General features: G+C 36.4%; 3 protein-coding genes and 1 long non-coding RNA gene across 5 annotated transcripts; 2 read left to right on the forward strand and 2 right to left on the reverse strand.

Moving 5' to 3' along the window:
- Positions 1-1,403: 1,403 nt before the first annotated feature.
- On the forward strand, positions 1,404-2,867 carry LOC116172202 (cyclin-H-like). The gene is made up of 6 exons (XM_031489363.1): positions 1,404-1,610; positions 1,663-1,859; positions 1,910-2,111; positions 2,158-2,389; positions 2,437-2,551; positions 2,599-2,867. The coding sequence occupies exons 1-6, from the start codon at positions 1,494-1,496 to the stop codon at positions 2,720-2,722; spliced, it is 987 nt and encodes a 328-aa protein (XP_031345223.1). The 5' UTR covers positions 1,404-1,493; the 3' UTR covers positions 2,723-2,867.
- A 2,776-nt stretch (positions 2,868-5,643) lies between these two features.
- On the forward strand, positions 5,644-6,253 carry LOC116159787. The gene is made up of 2 exons (XR_004143053.1): positions 5,644-5,876; positions 5,924-6,253. It is a non-coding gene; the product is annotated as an uncharacterized LOC116159787 (long non-coding RNA).
- A 3,683-nt stretch (positions 6,254-9,936) lies between these two features.
- LOC116159637 (mitotic spindle assembly checkpoint protein MAD2B-like) lies at positions 9,937-10,903 on the reverse strand. The gene is made up of 4 exons (XM_031472661.1): positions 10,724-10,903; positions 10,380-10,671; positions 10,165-10,330; positions 9,937-10,119 (listed from the first exon to the last, which is right to left on the reverse strand). The coding sequence occupies exons 1-4, from the start codon at positions 10,743-10,745 to the stop codon at positions 9,994-9,996; spliced, it is 606 nt and encodes a 201-aa protein (XP_031328521.1). The 5' UTR covers positions 10,746-10,903; the 3' UTR covers positions 9,937-9,993.
- Positions 10,904-11,428: 525 nt separating this feature from the next.
- Positions 11,429-12,604, reverse strand: LOC116159910 (vacuolar protein sorting-associated protein VTA1 homolog). Of its 2 annotated transcripts, XM_031473007.1 has the most exons (3): positions 12,565-12,604; positions 12,404-12,510; positions 11,429-12,351 (listed from the first exon to the last, which is right to left on the reverse strand). In XM_031473007.1, the coding sequence occupies exons 2-3, from the start codon at positions 12,504-12,506 to the stop codon at positions 11,603-11,605; spliced, it is 852 nt and encodes a 283-aa protein (XP_031328867.1). In that variant the 5' UTR covers positions 12,507-12,510; positions 12,565-12,604; the 3' UTR covers positions 11,429-11,602. The 2 variants fall into 2 exon arrangements, with proteins under 2 accessions (XP_031328867.1, XP_031328866.1); XM_031473006.1 differs by lacking the exon at positions 12,565-12,604 and having other exon boundaries at positions 12,404-12,558.
- Between the last annotated feature and the right edge of the window lie 5,186 nt (positions 12,605-17,790).

Consider the following 17,790-nt stretch of genomic DNA (forward strand, 5'->3'; position numbering starts at 1 on the left):
TCCCGTAAAACAAATATAACCTTAGTGATGAAAATAAAGTCCTCTTCCTCTTCTCTAATATTTTTTATCATCTTCTCCGAATTCTGCACTGGGCGATGTTTTCAATCTATATGGTGCAGCTCTTAGCTCGTTTTGTGGAACAAAACTACCCAGAACTCACCACGAGGAGGTGGCTGCACTTCGAGTTCCACCCACACCCTTCCCAACCAACCATCCAATGATAAGGGTGTGCTACAAAATTTGGATTGTTTTCTTTTACACCTTTCCATATTCACACTTTTTTGTTTCGTCTATTCTGCAACCTTACATTCCGACGTATGGGAAAAAGTGGGAATAGATGACTCTAATAAAGCCATCTCTTGCACTTTGTCCACATACTTTGCCTGTAAGCCTCAGTAACAACTTTAACACATCTTTCGACACTTTGAGTATGATACGGGTATCCTCTTATGTCCAAAATTGACTTTGAGTCACAGTTTGCTGCTTATTAACTGTGTTATGTCTTCAAAATGCTTAGCAACGGAGGAGGAGTAAGTTTCAAGGTGTTCCATTGTATCAATTCCGTGTAGTCTGTAGCTTCAAAGTATTATTTTCGAGCGCTTGGGTTTAGACGCGTTTTGAATGCAAGACAAAGCATTCCGAGACTTTAAAACTCCTGAATTTTGAAGCTACATACTACACCATGGAAGCAAATTCTTTCAGAGCCAGTAATTTTATTATATGGCAGACCTGACAAACTTCATGGGTACATTCAATTTCCAGTTCCCGGATGGGACACAAGCTCGATTTCGGCGTCCCGTCTTATCTCGTCCAAATGTCCCACTCCCGAATGGGACATAAACTCTGTCCACCTCGCGCAATTTTAATAATTCAGAAACCTTCGCGGGCATACGTCCAACCATTCCCCAGAGTTCTGGGCCCCAATGAGCCACGATAAAAACGGAATATAGGTTGGTCTTTGGTCTTTAAAAAACATTTTTTCTGCCAATAACTTTCTAATACTTTTGCAAACTCGTTTACATTAAAATTACACAAATTATAAGCGAAGGTATGTCGGTTTAGCATTTCGTGCAGAATTTTGAACACAGCTAAATATAAAATAATAATGTGAAGTAAAATTGATTGATATGGAGGTGCGGCATTTAATGACGTTGCGCCTACAATATCTTATCATAATCATGAAGCATTTCCAGCCGCACCTATTGATTCTTTGTGTTTGGAAACTGTAATTATATTTTAGAATTTACATAAACACTAGTTGGGGATAAATGAAAAATAACAATCTTTATACAATTCGATTAGTGGTTTCTCGTCAATGATTTGTGGCATTTCACTACTGCCGTGCCCTCTGCATTTGGGAAGCTGAACTAACCTTTCGCAATTTGCCTCAGTGTAGCACCACCCTGTAAATTTGTTTATGTACAATTTGAATTTGTAGGTTAGGATGCTTTTTCTCCAATTTACTTGAAATTGAAATGATCTAACTGTGGAAAATGTTTGCAACAAGTACCCAGTGCAAGCACTGGATGTTTACCAGCGAAGACGAACTTAACAAATTACGAGAAAATGCGAATTTTAAACATATTCAAACTTATGGTCGACAAGTTAGTGTAAGTAGTGAATCTACCCACCCCCTGAAATTTACAAGTCCTTACACTTTAGGAGGCAAACCGGTATGAGGTATTTCTAACACCCGACGAGGAGAAATTAATGGTTCGCAAGTATGAGTACCACTTACGTGACTTTTGCAAACGTTTCCAACCCCCAATGCCTCGCTGCGTTGTTGGCACTGCATTTCATTACTTTAAAAGATTCTACATCAACAACTCGGTGATGAATTATCACCCAAAGGAAATTATGTAAGTTGCTCGTGCCGCCGAATTGATTTCTACAAGTTTTCACATTTCAGGGTTACCTGCGTGTTTTTAGCTTGTAAAGTTGAAGAATTTAACGTTTCAATGATGCAATTCCTAGCCAATATAAAAGGCGATCGTGATAAAGCCTCCGATATTATTTTAAACAATGAATTACTTTTAATGCAGCAGTTAAACTTTCATTTATCCATTCACAACCCTTTTAGACCGGTTGAGGGCTTATTTATCGATATAAAGGTGAGTGCATTCTTTTGGTGGCATTCGATGTTGATTGTATTTGCAGACCCGTTGTACGTTAAACGATCCCGAAAGGCTTAGGCCCGGAACAGAACACTTTCTGGAGAGATCTTTGCTTACTGATGCAGTGCTTCTGTACTCTCCCAGCCAAGTCGCATTGGCAGCAATTCTCCATGCCGCCTCTAAATTGCAAGAAAATCTAGACTCGTACGTCACAGACACACTGTTTGGGGTCGAAGGTCGTGGAAAGCTCGACGAGCTAATAGATGCGGTCCGTGGTAAGTCTAGCAGTTGTATAGCGACCGTAAGTCATTCACTTTTCTAGGGATTCGTTCCATGGTAAAGATGGTCGATGTTGCTGTCGATAAAAACCACCAGAAATTGCTTGAGAAAAAGTTGGAAAAATGTCGAAATCCTGAGAATAATCCGGACAGTGAAATGTCTGTTGATCTGATTCTGTTTCATAAGTGTAACTGTTTTGTTTCAGTTACAAGCAACGTATGCAAGCAATGCTGTATGATGATGACGAATTGTACACACAAGTTGTATCAGAAAGGCAAAATCTGGATGATTCCACACTTGGCATGACTATTACATCCCCTGGTGCATAGTGGCTTTGCACTGGAGTACTGAATTTTCAATTGAAGATCTAATAGGAGATAAAAATTATTGTTTTCTTGTTGTAACTGTATTGTTATCATAAGTATTCATTAATTGAATTTGTATTAATATTGTCATTAAAGGTATAACAATGTACTCGACTACAGTTTATTAAGGTGCAAGATGGACTGCCTATGTGCCAGGCTAATGTTTCTTGTTTTAACCGCCCTTATTGAAAGGGATATTGGACAATTCAATATGTTAAAATATTAACTTGCTAGAAGTAATTGTCAGTGTAGTTATGTAATTGCTCAATAATTAGCACATAGCTATCTGCAATAGCTGATCATTGTGATTTTTTTGTGCTACCACACATAAATGTCAGGGAGCGACTGTCTCGGAGGGCTGCTCCGCGCCCTCTGTCTTTGGTGCCCTTGTGGTTTTATGTAATTGAGATGTTAGAACAAATAACGATATTAACGACGCAAATTTGAATGTCATACATGACGTTCTGTTGCTTTATTATTAGTTTTACATTGTGACCATGATGATATTAAACCCTGGGATGGCGCGGCTCTGAAAGTGCAGAGACACGTCGACTAGAGTAACCAAGGTGCTGATTGTGTTATGCAGGCTCCCGCGGAACCATCTTCCGGACAAGTCCATGGATGAAGGACGTTCTTTCACAGGGCGGGAAGCCTGGTATAGGGACTTCCTTGCGTTTGACGTCAAGTAGGTAGGGACCGACAAGAAATCCAAATTCCAACTTTTTAGGGACAAATTATACAAATAATTTGGATTGTTTTCGTCAAGATATCCAATTTTTATCGACAAATTATCCAAATCCAAATAAAGCGACAAAATATCCAACCAATTTGGAAACTCCGATTTGGATATCTTGTCGGTGGCGCGACAAGATATCCAAATATCGAATTTTTTTTAGACAAGAAATCCAAATTTTTTGGACAAAATATCCAAAAAATTCGGAAATTTTTTGACAAGATATCCAAACTTTTTTAGACAAGAAATCCAAAAGGTTTGGACAGTTTTCAACAAGATATCCACTTTTCGAATAGATAAAGGTACGCCGCTTTTTCGTGTATTTGATCATTATCTATACGTTTTTAACAGCAGTTGTTTTCAGCGTGAGAGCTTTGTGCTTGTCAAAGTGCTGAGCTTTAAAAGTACTTATTAATTACGGGACCGACAAGAAATCCAAATTCCAACTTTTTAGGGACAAATTATCCAAATAATTTGGATTGTTTTCGTCAAGATATCCAGTTTTTATCGACAAATTATCCAAATCCAAATAAAGCGACAAAATATCCAACCAATTTGGAAACTCCGATTTGGATATCTTGTCGGTGGCGCGACAAGATATCCAAATATCGAATTTTTTTTAGACAAGAAATCCAAATTTTTTGGACAAAATATCCAAAAAGTTTGGAAATTTTTTGACAAGATATCCAAACTTTTTTAGACAAGAAATCCAAAAAGTTTGGAAAGTTTTCAACAAGATATCCAATTTTCAAATAGATAAAGGTACGCCACTTTTTCGTGTATTTGATCATTACCTATACGTTTTTAACAGCAGTTGTTTTCAGCGTGAGAGCTTTGTGCTTGTCAAAGTGCTGAGCTTTAAAAGTACTTATTAATTATAATTTTAATCAGGCATGAACCTTGTGTGGTACAAAAAATTCCGTATCAGCATTTCAGTTTCAGTGTTAAAACACGGCATAGCAATTAGCATTCAGTATGTTTTTATACAGCGTTTAATAGTGTAGTGTAGTTTAATAATTTATCTGCCCAAACCGAAACACTCTTTTTTTAAAAAATCACCGACATACCGCAGTATATTTTACTATAACTTATTACCCTAAACGATAAAAAGTAGCCGATCACTGCAGCAGTTCAAAACTAAAATACGTTTCCTAGCGACCAATGTTATTTACAATGAAGGCGAGTACCTCTCTGTATGTGAAAATGTTATTGTCTATTAAATGTTTGTTAGTCTGACGTTGTAATACAATTGTACATTATTTTTTACGAAAAATAAAAATGAAATGAAAGAACTCATTTATTAGTAGGTAGGCCCTAATTCTTTGACGCTGTATTAAAACATAAATGCTATGGCGTGCTTTAACACTGAAACTGAAATGTTTCGTACTGCACAAGGTTCATATGTGATTAAAGGCTTAAATAAAATTTGGATTTCTTGTCTAAAAAAGTTTGGATATCTTGTCAAAAAATTTCTGAACTTTTTGGATATTTTGTCCAAAAAATTTGGATTTCTTGTCTAAAAAAAATCGATATTTGGATATCTTGTCGCGCCACCGACAAGATATCCAAATCGGAGTTTCCAAATTGGTTGGATACTTTGTCGCTTTATTTGGATTTGGATAATTTGTCGATAAAAATTGGATATCTTGACGAAAACAATCCAAATTATTTGGATAATTTGTCCCTAAAAAGTTGGAATTTGGATTTCTTGTCGGTCCCGCCATACACGATGCTGTTTACCGGAAGGCAGGCCTTTCGATTTGCAAACCCGAGGCAAACCGTAGCGTTAGTGGTTATATTGGCCGGAAGGCCCGGCCTGAACTCTCGGCCTTCTAAAAAACTGCTACTTCTTAAAAATTTACCTTCGGGCTATGATTTCTTCTGTTTGTCAGGCAACAAACAAACTGGGAATCCTATTAACATCTTTAGAGATCATGGCTATAGCCCTGTTTTGTTCACACTACACTAAAAAGTGACAAAAACCACGCGAATAAAACGTAGAGTGTATGGCTAAACCGAGAGGGCCTGCCTTCCGGTAAACAGCATCGTGTATGGCGACCACTATCATATTATCTTATTGTACCATGTCATATCGTATCATAGAAACCATGGTAGGTATAGGAACATCATTTCTATAGCGGCGATCATTTGTTGGTATAGCAACCCGAACTTTGTTTTGTTTAGTAAATAAACAAATTTGCGGTGACAAATTTTGGTGGAAAATTACAAAATTGCTACGTCCCTTAAACATGTCTTCTGACGCTAATAAGGTCTCCAATTTTATTTTACGTGCCTTGAAAGATCAAAAGAATCACTCGTCGACGAATGTTGGTGTATCTGAAGAGCAATTGCGGAACATTCTCACGGACAAATACCGTTTCGAACGTAAGTACGAAGCTTACATTCGGCCAATGCTACAAAGTGGAATACAGTTTGGCGTTATACGCAGAGCCGGGGACAAATATTATTTGGGGGATGTTTCGCTAGACATTGTTGAGGGTCGTCGCCGTAGGAAGAAGGGTGGTTCGTCTAGGAGCCGGTCACATGGTAAATCTAAACGGGGAAAAGGTCGAAGAAGGAAGCGGAGTGCTTCTTCCTCAAGTCGTTCCTCTTCCCGTGGAAGAAGCCGGAGCAGAAGACGCAGGGGGCGATCGTGTAATTAGACCTATATGTTTGTGGAAATTATACTATTTCATTATCATTGTAAATCTTTTGCGGTTATAAAATATACATCTGTAAATAAATTCACTAGCTTTTGGTAACGGTGAATTATTCACCGTGCTTTTGGTGTAACTCGTTTTGTCTATAGGTTTTACTCATTGAGTTAGAAAACAAATGGAGGGAATCAAATGCTTCGCCAGACGTAGACCACGGGAACCAAAAGTGGCCTCTAACTGTGATTAAAGTACCACACCACTTCCGTTATCATTAGCGTCTCACTTCAGTGGCGTAGAGATATAATTTTCTTTCCACTAATAGGAATAATAACAAAAAAACGTATAGAAGGAGTAAAATACATGCTCGTGGTAAAGTAAACAAAATAGACAAGGATGGGAAAGTATGCAGATTTAATATAATCATTGATTACAAATCTAAATATACATCGATGTGTTCCAGTAGTATAATTAAGGCCAGTTTTATACTATAGCCACTACAACTTGACAACTCCCATTAAATTTTGTTGATCAATAGCTACAATTTCTGGTTGGTCTCAGCTTCATTACAAGTTTTGATAGTACCTACTGCATATTTGACGAGATACTTGATGAACATTTTCCGGTGCAACCTTTGGTCGAAATCACAGCAATGAAGCGTTGTGAGCACAAAAGTAAATTTTGAGAGCAGTTCTCGAGATATATTTACAAATGTTAGGTATCCATTTTGCTCGAAGTACTGGTTCGTTTGGAAAACTAAGAAACATAAACTAGGTACCTACAACATGATAAATGACATGTCTTACCGATGAAAGGAAATGCCCTGTTTCTTCCCTTTATGAGAAATTTTGCATGATACGCAGCTAATCTTTCTCAATTCACAAAATTGCGTGTGATAAAAACACTATGCGGCAGTTAGTTATTTATATAAACCAGAGCACAAACCGATCCGAAATTATTAGGTACTTTAAAATGGCAAATTTAATAAAATTTGAATTTGGTGGAAAACTGACAGTGACAGGACCCGCGTTTTCATGTGTCAAATAATGTCGGCCAAAATGTACCTTCACGGGAACTTATCCACGCGAGTGGCCTCTATCTGTGGCAACTTCCGTCTACAAAAATTCTTACCCCCTCTACCATTATATTCCCTCCATTAGTTTTCTACCTCAATGGTTTTACTTAAAAAAATGGATCGACGTTAATACCTCAATGCAATTCAAAACTCTATACAGTTTACGTTACGTGACCGCTGTCATAGAGGAATGCTGCTGTATTCGGAGCGCGTACACTTCGATACAATGACGCTTAACTAATTATAAAAATCCCTTCGCTATCATATAATTTCTTCTCTACACTCTTATGAAAAATACCCCTTACCGATACACTGTTAAGTCAAATTCTACCCTACTGTAGTGTAGAGGGTAAAAAAAATTTAACTTCGTGATAAATTTTAGCCCATTAAATTGCACGCATAAAAATTCTACATTTTGGGAAGAATTTTTGGAAAAAAACAGTAACAGTCCAAAAATGAGAGCCAATTTCTCACGGCACCTTATGTTTAAACACTCGTTTTCGGTTGCTAGTTGTATTGTAATTGCACCCATTATAGTTCGGTACTTCGGGATGGAGGTTTGAAAGTAATATTAATCTACAAACTTGAGGTAATAGAAAATGAAGAAAAATTTAAATTTGCGAAAACTACTCAATAGTTCTTGATAAATTTAAGAATTATTATTTTGCATGGAATACCACCCAGGAAAAGGAACAATTCAATGTCTTCCCTGCATCATATCTTTGTCTACAGTCTATTGGGGGGTAGTCCATGTACACTCAGAGCTCAGACCCCTCAGACCCTATGGTCGCTTTCCATAAATTATGGAACTTCAGCACTTATAATTGAAGAATAATAAGTAAAACTTATAGGAAAAAACCTCCCTAATCTCATTTGACAATGATGGCCCTGATTAAGGGTTGCGTGAAACTATAATTAGGACTTTATAACGCTTTATAGAGGTTATTAATTGTTTCCTCAAAAAAGGCTTCTCAGACATTTATGACTGTATAACTAATAGGGGACGGCTTACTTTGCCTCCTGGCAATGATGAGTAACTTATTTTATTAGGGTCCGTGAGAAGTGTTATAAAATTTTTTCCAAACTAGGGTAGTTTTTTAACCCACAATAACCGATTCTAGCCTTTCATTTGTGAGCGTTTAAATCAAATTCTAGCGTTTGAGTGATGAGGTCTCAGCGCTCAGATCTGAAGCCTCGAACGGACGAAACGAGAACACTGCACCCAACCTTTTGCGAATTATTTGGTTTATTTCGGTCGCAGAGATACCACATTTCTCTATACCCATCAACATAAAAAATTTTTAAAAATTTTGACGTTCATGATTGCTTTTCTTTTGAGCCCTGTACCCTTAGATCAATTATGGGCGATGCCATCTAAGAGATATGGAAGAAATCGGCCCAATCTATCACAATTTCATTGGTAGAAATTTCTTACCAAAATCACGATCGCGTGCATTATCAAAACTCGGGCAAACCGAAATAGATACCAAAAATTGATTAAATGATGACTGCGTGTTAACTTATTTTAATTTATTTATTATGTTGAAAACGTCTCGAACCGACAACCAATCTTACATAACGATAAACAAAACTCACCCTTATACGTGGGATAATGGTTTTACACGAACTGAGCGCCGTACACTACAACCGCACTCGTAGGCGATTCATTTACAAATGCTTTTCGTTGAGTAATATCATTGAATAAAACCCTCATTTTGTTCAATAGTAATAGGTATTGTATAACCTTAGTATAGATAAACAGAAACAGATGCAGGCCACTGACTACCTACGTACCCTCATGGGAACTCGCGTTATTCGGTTTTTATAAATGCGGATATGAAATAACATGAAATGGATAAACCTACACGGAGCTATTACTTACCACCTCCCCTCTCCCCCCATGCCATCCGACGAAGGGAGGCGGCCAATTTTTTGGGGCCTCGGGGCACACAAAGTATTAGGTCAATCTTGGTCGATCTCGGGCAAGTCCTTTTTCAACCAAATTTAGCGGCAAAAATGTTTCATATTTCATCAAAAAACAAACAGTTTGAAATCGATTGGAAAAACATTTTTCTTATAAATATTCGCGCTTGTACAATTCAAAACGACCAGAATTCTCAGGTTTGAACCGACTCCTTACATTGAAAGTTATGACCAATGGGTTTTCGCCCATAACCGCATAGTGGCCCAGCCTGAAAATTCTAGTCTTTTTGGATTGTACATAAGTTAAAAACCATCATAAGAGAAAGGTTTGCCCAGTTAATTTCCCCAAGGCGATTTTCTACTGAAGTCTAGCTACTCTTTTTGCTATTTCACCGAAAAACGACTAGTCTGGTAGCGACTTTTATTCTACAGGACAAAGATCTATATAAGAACAAAGTCTTCCAGTTGCTCAAATTAGTCGTTTTTCGCTAAAATAATAATAATAGGATAATTAGATTCTACAGGCAAAAATCTAGAACAAGAAGACTTTTTGCAGGGGATATAGGTGCGTTTTAGTTAAATAACAAAGAGAATATACCTCGATTCTTTGGAAAAATGACTTATTTGAAATTACAGGAGTCAACTTTTTCAAATAGACTGTGGAGTCCAAAACTTCCAGGACGATCAACTACCAAGTATGTAGGAATGTAAGTACGTACACCATAAAGTAACAATGCGTTAATTTGCATCTACTTGGGCCAGGCCATAAACAACAAATTATCAAATGGTCAGAGAGTCTAATTTCATTTTTTGTAATTTACTTATAATTATCGGTAGCAAATAGGTACTTTTACAATGAATTTTTTTCTATATATATTTGTAAACCAAGAGAATCTGTTTTCACAGTATGTAAAGGTACAACATCAGGTGCGGAAATCTTAAACTCTTGCTCTTTCACTTGCAACCAGGGAAAATCCTAAAACTGACCGTCAGAAGCAATCGTTACTTTAGAAATAACAACCTCATATGCAGAATTACTATTAAATGATATATTTGAATATTCCGTAGTGTGGAGCATAATTTTAAAAACGGCATTATCAGGAACCGGATCTAAATAGGAACATGCAGTTTGCAATTTAAGACAAAAATCACGCAAATCTTGCTCCAATTTTAAATAAATTTGATCCCTAAAAGAAATAATAGTATTATTATGCACAACTAGAGCACTATGTCTACTTATTAAAGTTGTTCTGTATTGAGAGAATGTCAAATACAAATCGTTCGTGGATCGTCGCTTCAGCACCGATAATACACACAAACAATTTCCGTAATGAGCATGCTTTCGCATGATATTTGACCGCTTTTAAACTTTCAGTAATGTACTCGTTCAGTTGGGGATGTACGGAACGATGAACTATGACACCATATTTTTTTCGCTTTGCGAAAATTTGCTTCGGGTACAGCTGCCTCAGGTAGAGTATATTATGAATAACCACTTCGCAAAATTCGCATAATATGTTGACAATAACTACAATAACATGAAGTTACAACTACAAGTATGAATGTGAAGGATGTAATACTTTCGTCAGCTTTTGAGTTCATAACGTTGTAGAAAGCCGTTGAACATTTATCTATTTGGGTGTTTTATGACTTTGTAATTGAATTTAATTATAAATTCAATGCCTTTGTCTAATTTCAATTTCTGGAAGATTAAAATTAGGTTAACAATTCAAAAACTTGTATAAAATTTGACATCCAACTGTACAGGATCAATGATCATAAAACACATTTCATTATTAGTAGTTCAAACAAATCTGGTAGATGCAATACCCAACAAATTTAAATTTATAATTAATATACTACGAGATCAAAAATGAATTGCTGTCGGTGTCATCACTTTTGGAATTTTTGTTTACATGATGTTTCGTACTTAAGTTGAACTTCCGAAGGCGACTCGACCGCCACTCATTTTAATCGCTCGTTACTATTTGTAATAGAAGCGACTGTACTGGAAAGAAATATCCAACAGCAACGTTTCCTCATTCCTCTGGTTACCCACACCACCGAATAAAGATACGTTATATTATTCCGTATTCTGTTCCCACACTGAGCTACTTTAACTTACACTCATTTATTGTCCCTTTCTTGTTCTGGGTCCACAATAGGCTTTCGCCCAATTACAAAGTGACCCCCATAATGGGGCATAAAGGTGCCCCTGCAGGAGGTCTCAAGTTGTTCTATATTTCGGTATTTACCTTACAAAACCGGCAGACAGCACCTTACAATTTTTTACAGCATTACCATTTATTAAAAATATATTACAGAAATGAAAATAGCTTCTATTTTTATAACAAAATTAAGAGTGTAAAATTCACTTTAAATTTCAATAAATATCAAAAAATCAATTACTCAACCATCATTGAAGACGGATAAACTACAAAAGCAATATCTCTGCAAGCTTAAGCATCTCTTCCAGTCTGTAATAAGGCCAAAGCTTTTTGAAGGTTATCAATAGCAGTATTAACGTCATCGTATGCTAGTGCAGATGCAGCCCATTTGCAAAATTTTTGTGCTTTTTCCATATCCTCTGGGTTTAAACTACCACTAGCAGAAGGAGAAATTGTAGGGGTTTGAGGAATGGGTGTCGGTTCAGGTGCCACAGGAGGTAAAGTGCGAGGAGCAGGTGATGGTGCAGGCGAAACGTAAGGAGCAGGTTCGTTCTCTGGTCTACTGCGTGGCGTGTTGTCTGTTGACGGGTGAAAGCCAGCATCATCCGCCATGTAAGGATCTCCATCTTCACCATCGTAGTCAGCTGGAGGACCCGGAACTGGGATTTCGCCAGATTTAAGGCAATTATGAATGTACGCAGCTTTCCATTTGGCGTATTTACGTTTGTTGCTCATTTCATCACTTAAAGTGCCAAACTGTTGAAGTACATCGCACAAAATTCCAGCCGTATAAAAAGCCTTGACTACATTTTTCCCAAATTTTTCAGCTCTATCCTGCCCATCAGCGTAATTAAATAATTGCAAAATATATTCCTCAATTAAAGCTTGTGCCACAGTCGTATTGGTGATACCCTCTACATCCGCATGATTTTTTTTAACGTCTTCGAGCCAGCTCATGATTGCTATTAAAAATGCTGTAACTTCTGGAGGTTTCTTTCCAGTAATTGATCTCATTACGACTTCACAAGCGTACATACGACCTATATTGATCAAAACATAAATAAGTAAATAATTTAAAGGTCAGATTCTTACTCCAATAACTGATAACGACATTTCGATCATCGTGTTCATCTGCCACTTTCATGTAATGTGCAACATGTTTTGCAGCAGGGGGAATCGGCGGAAAATCGGGCATTCTTCTAAAAATCTTAAATGTTAAAGAACATAAATACACCCTAAAAATAAGGAATTACGAATTTGTTGAATGACAGTTTTGGGACCTTGAAACATATGAACTACCTGATACTGTAATCTCTAACAAGCAAAATTTATACAAAGTTTGTATTATGCCTACATATTGCAATACGTGAATGTACAGGGTGGACCGGCTATGTCATTAATTTGAGTGGTAAGAGCCAAAATAAATTACAAATAAAAAAACCGACATTTCTTTGTGTTTCAACATCAAAATAATCAATGCAAAAATTGATATTAATTCGAACCCGAGGAATTACCGCCTTATTTGTTGTCAGGATTAAAGACTGGATGACCAATCAATTCCAGGCTCAGTGCAATTGGACTCAAACAGTCTAGCACCTTCTTATCGGGCCCCTCGGCAAATGTAAATCTTTTAAACTTCGAAATTAGAGGCCAGATCAGGAAGATCATCAGAGTCCTCACGGGGCAGTGGATAGTCATCATCAGATTGGGTTTGTAGAGGAGCCCATGTGTACGTTCTGTAGTAAGAGATGAAACTACCTAGCATGTGATCTAATACTGTGACGCGTTGATCAAAGACAGGCATTAGCTCTTTGGTCACTCAGGAAGGGAAGTGAAGCAGTTTAAGGCTAAACAGCTAAGGCCCTATCCTGCCTCGTCGAGCACCCCTTATGAATAGAATATAACTAGCGGGTACACTTTATTATATATTAAAGAACAAAACTGCCGAAGAGTTGTTTCAGATGACTAAAAAAAATTCGTTAAGCGGCGCGCTTGCGAACAAGAGACGAACAGGTCACTTTCAAATTGGTGTTTTCGATTTTAATAGCCCTTATGCGTTACGTTAACAAGAATACAAATATGAAATAATTTTTAACACACTTTTTATTTTTTGAAAGTGAAAGTGCACTAAAGAGTTATGGAAATATTGTCGAAATCATCCGAGTATATTCGACCATACGCTTCTCTCGCCAAAAGCAGTTTTTGTGCACTTTCACTTTCAAAAAATAAAAAGTACTTTTACGCTGTTCATGTCTGCCAAGTCACAAAAGCTCTGGAACTAAACCACTTATAGACTTGGTATGTCATCAAGATTAGAAATTAAAAAATTATTTCATTTTGTATTCTTCTTAAGGCATAAATCCTCTATATTTTTCCTGTTCTACTACAAAAAGTTAGCCTCCACCCTATATATGTACGTTACTAAGTGCAAATACAGCCCTGGGATACATACCCATGGCGTGGAGGGACGTAAAAGTCGTATTCGCCAAGCTTAATGTCGCTTCTCCTATTTAAGTAACTTATTGATGACTAAACGCATTAGGCACCTGGGCGTGTGGGAATCGCAAACAGCTAGGTTGCAGAAGAACATGTTAGTGCAATTCATTCATAGGACCCAAACTGGCCTGTGGGATTACATATAACACAGCCAAAAAGGAGATTCAAGCAAAATTCATGAAGAAACTCCACACTCTGGTCGAAAATTCCAAGATACAACCATTCCAAGATCTTTCTGGAAACATAAAATACAATAACAGTCTGGGACCACCCCTAGTACCTACTACAATAATAATAATGATAAATTGCTACTATACTTCATTCATTATAAGAAGGTAGTAGATGGCGCTGTGTTTGAAGATAAGGACCTTCGATCATACATACTCCCGTAGATAGCGCTTAATATAGTTAATACATGTGTTAAAAGTGAGCCAACATTACTGACAGAGAAACCTTATTTTTGTCTCACAATTTTTAGTATACTTGCGCACTAGCTGCTATAATCAGCTGTGGAATGCTTTGAATTGATGCATAGGCGTAGAAGATGTTTTTTCCAAGGGTAAAAGAATTGGCAAGTAAACTAGTAATTATTTTAAATTTCGGTGAAATTTTACGTGCTTTAACTATTACAAGAAATGTATAGAGTAAAAATAGGAATGTGTACATTTTCGTACTAATTCGAAATTTATGCACAACCAATTTAAAATGGCGGAATTATTCACTTTAATTCGTGCTTTTTTTTCTCCATAAACACTATGCACGATTCTTGAATAAAATACACCATTTACAGACATACTTTCAGAAAAGTTACAAATATGGGTGGGTACCTACTTGGGTATTATTGGACTCAATACACTCCAGGAGTATTTGGTTCTGCATCAATGATTTGAGAATAAAGCTTAGGAGTGTTTTGTCCAAAACACAGCAACATGAAACAGATGTGCAAAATTAGTATCAAATTTGTCTTGATTCAGAAGTCGATGCCGTAGTGTCAAGTATTCCTGGCCATGATATTAATGCTGCGTTCGGATACTCAACTCTGAGTGCACTGTGTAACTCCACACGCACAAAATCATTTGGGAACAACCAAAACATGCTGTGCATAGAGTTAACACAGTGCTCTCCGAGTTCAGTATCCGAACGCAGCATAACTAGACTGTAGTATTAGGTATGATGCAACAAGAAGTGAAATATTACATCAGATAAAAATAAACATACAGAATTCTTTATTCGTTTTTAAACAATGTTAAATGATTATAAAATTTTCTAATCCTATTCTCCCTCTCTGATGCCAGTTTTGCAAAATAATGTAACCTAATATTAATGTAAGTTTGAATGATAACATCAATCAATTGATTCCTATGATTATTTAGAACAGTTTGATTTAACATATGTTGCTGCATTGCAAAAGAACTAAAAATATTACTATCAACTAAAAATTTGGTTTGGCAAGCTAAATACAATTTTATATTATTCTTTACAAATATACATGCCTCATTTTGACGACAAACACGCTCACAAAGTAAACAGAGACGATGAACGTCTTTTGATGCCTTCGTAAGGCCTCCCCTATCCTTTATGTTTATTAGTAGTGAAGAAGAGTCTTTTGATACAATGTCATTCAAGCATATTTCACAGTCTAAACCTTTTCTCACTTTTCTTACCACAAATCCGGACATATAACCCACTACGTCATTAATGTATGGATTTAGACCAAAACTATCATGATAGGCATGATCTAAAGTTATATCGTCGTGATCAATTTCTAGCGTGCTTGTATCAATTAAATAGTCTACGGGTTCTCTAACATGCGCGGATGTTACATGCAAAATAGTGACCGATTGATAATCTATACAATTTCCAAATTGTGATCCCCATACTTCATGCCGCACTAGCATGCGCTTATAGATACGTAAGAACTGTAGCGCAGTGGGGTTGTTGCTGTTACCACCATAGCTTCTAACAGCAGAAAAAAATACCTCTAAATGGTCTTGACTTAATTTATAAGATAATAAATATGTCATTGAGGTTTTTTGTATTAATGTTTTATAAATGTCTATAAGATTAGTTAAACATATGATTATTCCCAAAAATCCTGTCTTCCTAGTAGAATTAATAAGTAACATATTATCGCTAGTCTTCAATTGAGCTATATACTTAATACAACCATTTATGTACTGAATATAAGCTTCACAAGTTGTTTGAGACATACATTGGTTAAACTCTTTTTTCGAAAATTTATTTCTACTGTTTAATAAATCAAACGCATTATTGATAATTTCGCAAAAATATGCAGTGCTTTCCGCACCTTGAAACTCGGGCAATTTTATTTGCTTTTCACAATATAATAATGCACTTGCTACACTTGAACTTAATGTTTGTGCAGCAAGTTTCACATTCATTTTTTCATTTTTAAAATTGATATGTCTGTTACTTAATTTATTTGCTGCATGAAGTCCTTCTCTCTCTTGGTAATTTTGCAATTTGCTTAAAAAGTCCCACTTGATTAAATTACCGGCCGGATCTTGTATTGTATTTTTGTCACAAAATGTATTTCTAATTAATTTTAACATGTGGCACGCGTCCCACATAACATAAATCTTTTCCTTTGTAGTGGGATGATATATGTACCTACGGTTTAAATGTCTGTCCATATTTAAAACAAGCCCCTAACTCTGTGCACATAGCAATATTTACAGCTGCACCATCAAATGTCAATGAATATATTTTTACATTGCTTTCATGACACAGTTTCAAACAATGTTGAATTAAATTTGAACGCTGTTGTGCATCTAACGAGCTTATTAAAAAATAACCCACTGGTATCTTCCAATTACTGTTTAATGACACTAACATCAAAACTAATACATTTCTTGCTTCTGGAAGATAATCATCCTCATTACAATAATTTGTACCAATATGCACAAACCCATGAAATTGTTTCCCATCCCATTCAACTTTTTGCATAATCGCCATTTCATCTACCACTAAATTACATATGACATTATTATTTTTACTATGTAATTGCAAAACATCAAAGGCTTCTTTAGTAAATCCTGGTTTGGCATCTACTACTGTGTACCACTTCCGCAACGTTGCAGGGTGTGGCAGTACATTTTGAAATGTTTTCCGTACATAATTATAAGCTTTGGAGGAATAAAACTGTAAAGTTAAGGCAAAAGCACGGAGACTAGGAGAGTATTTTTTTGTTGTCGGATTTTGTAACTTCCTTGTCACAATTTGCTGCAACGCATCAGATGACAAATTCTATAAGAAGTTTTGTTATTTTGTTTGTAAAAGTAATAGGTAGCACTATACCATAAGTAGATCTTGAGTATTATTTGTAATTAACTTCTTGTTTCTTAAATGAATCAGCAAACTATTCATATTAGTGACTTTTAACTGGAGCCGCTTATTTTTTTGCTTCAGTGCTTTAATTTCTAGCCGTTGATTTTTAATTGTGGTAACAGCAGAGAACCAAAAACGTTTCCTGCGTCTTGGCGACTCCAAATCTTCTACACGAACGTCACCTATGTATCTTGCATTGTAAATTCTTCTTCTCTTAGTGGGAATTGGGTATAGACATCTGCAATGGAATGTAATAGATATAGAGCTTCTAATAATCAGTTCTTTACTTGCCTTTGGTCACTAGTTGATGTAGATGGCTCACATTCTTTAGAAGTTACATCAACGGCAGCTACCATCACAGTATTGAACCTTGATTCACCACTTGTATTAGCATTTACTATATTTACAAAATCTGTGCTAGCTCAAGAAAACCATATTAAAATAATACTGATTTTATGGTTCTTTCAGTTGAAGTAATAGGGAACTTGAGGAATGTTTTATACGGATTGCATTTTTTAAAACTAAAGCTCCCCAAGGCCAGGGGTCCACCTGATCGGCCCGACCAAAATCGAACCAATGTTAAGTAAAGCGTGTTTACTGACATGATTTCTGTCGGCACAGTGTTTACAATCTAC

This window comes from Photinus pyralis, unplaced genomic scaffold (assembly GCF_008802855.1).
Source record: "Photinus pyralis isolate 1611_PpyrPB1 unplaced genomic scaffold, Ppyr1.3 Ppyr1.4_LG1, whole genome shotgun sequence".
In the NCBI taxonomy this organism is placed as follows: Eukaryota; Metazoa; Arthropoda; class Insecta; order Coleoptera; family Lampyridae; genus Photinus; species Photinus pyralis.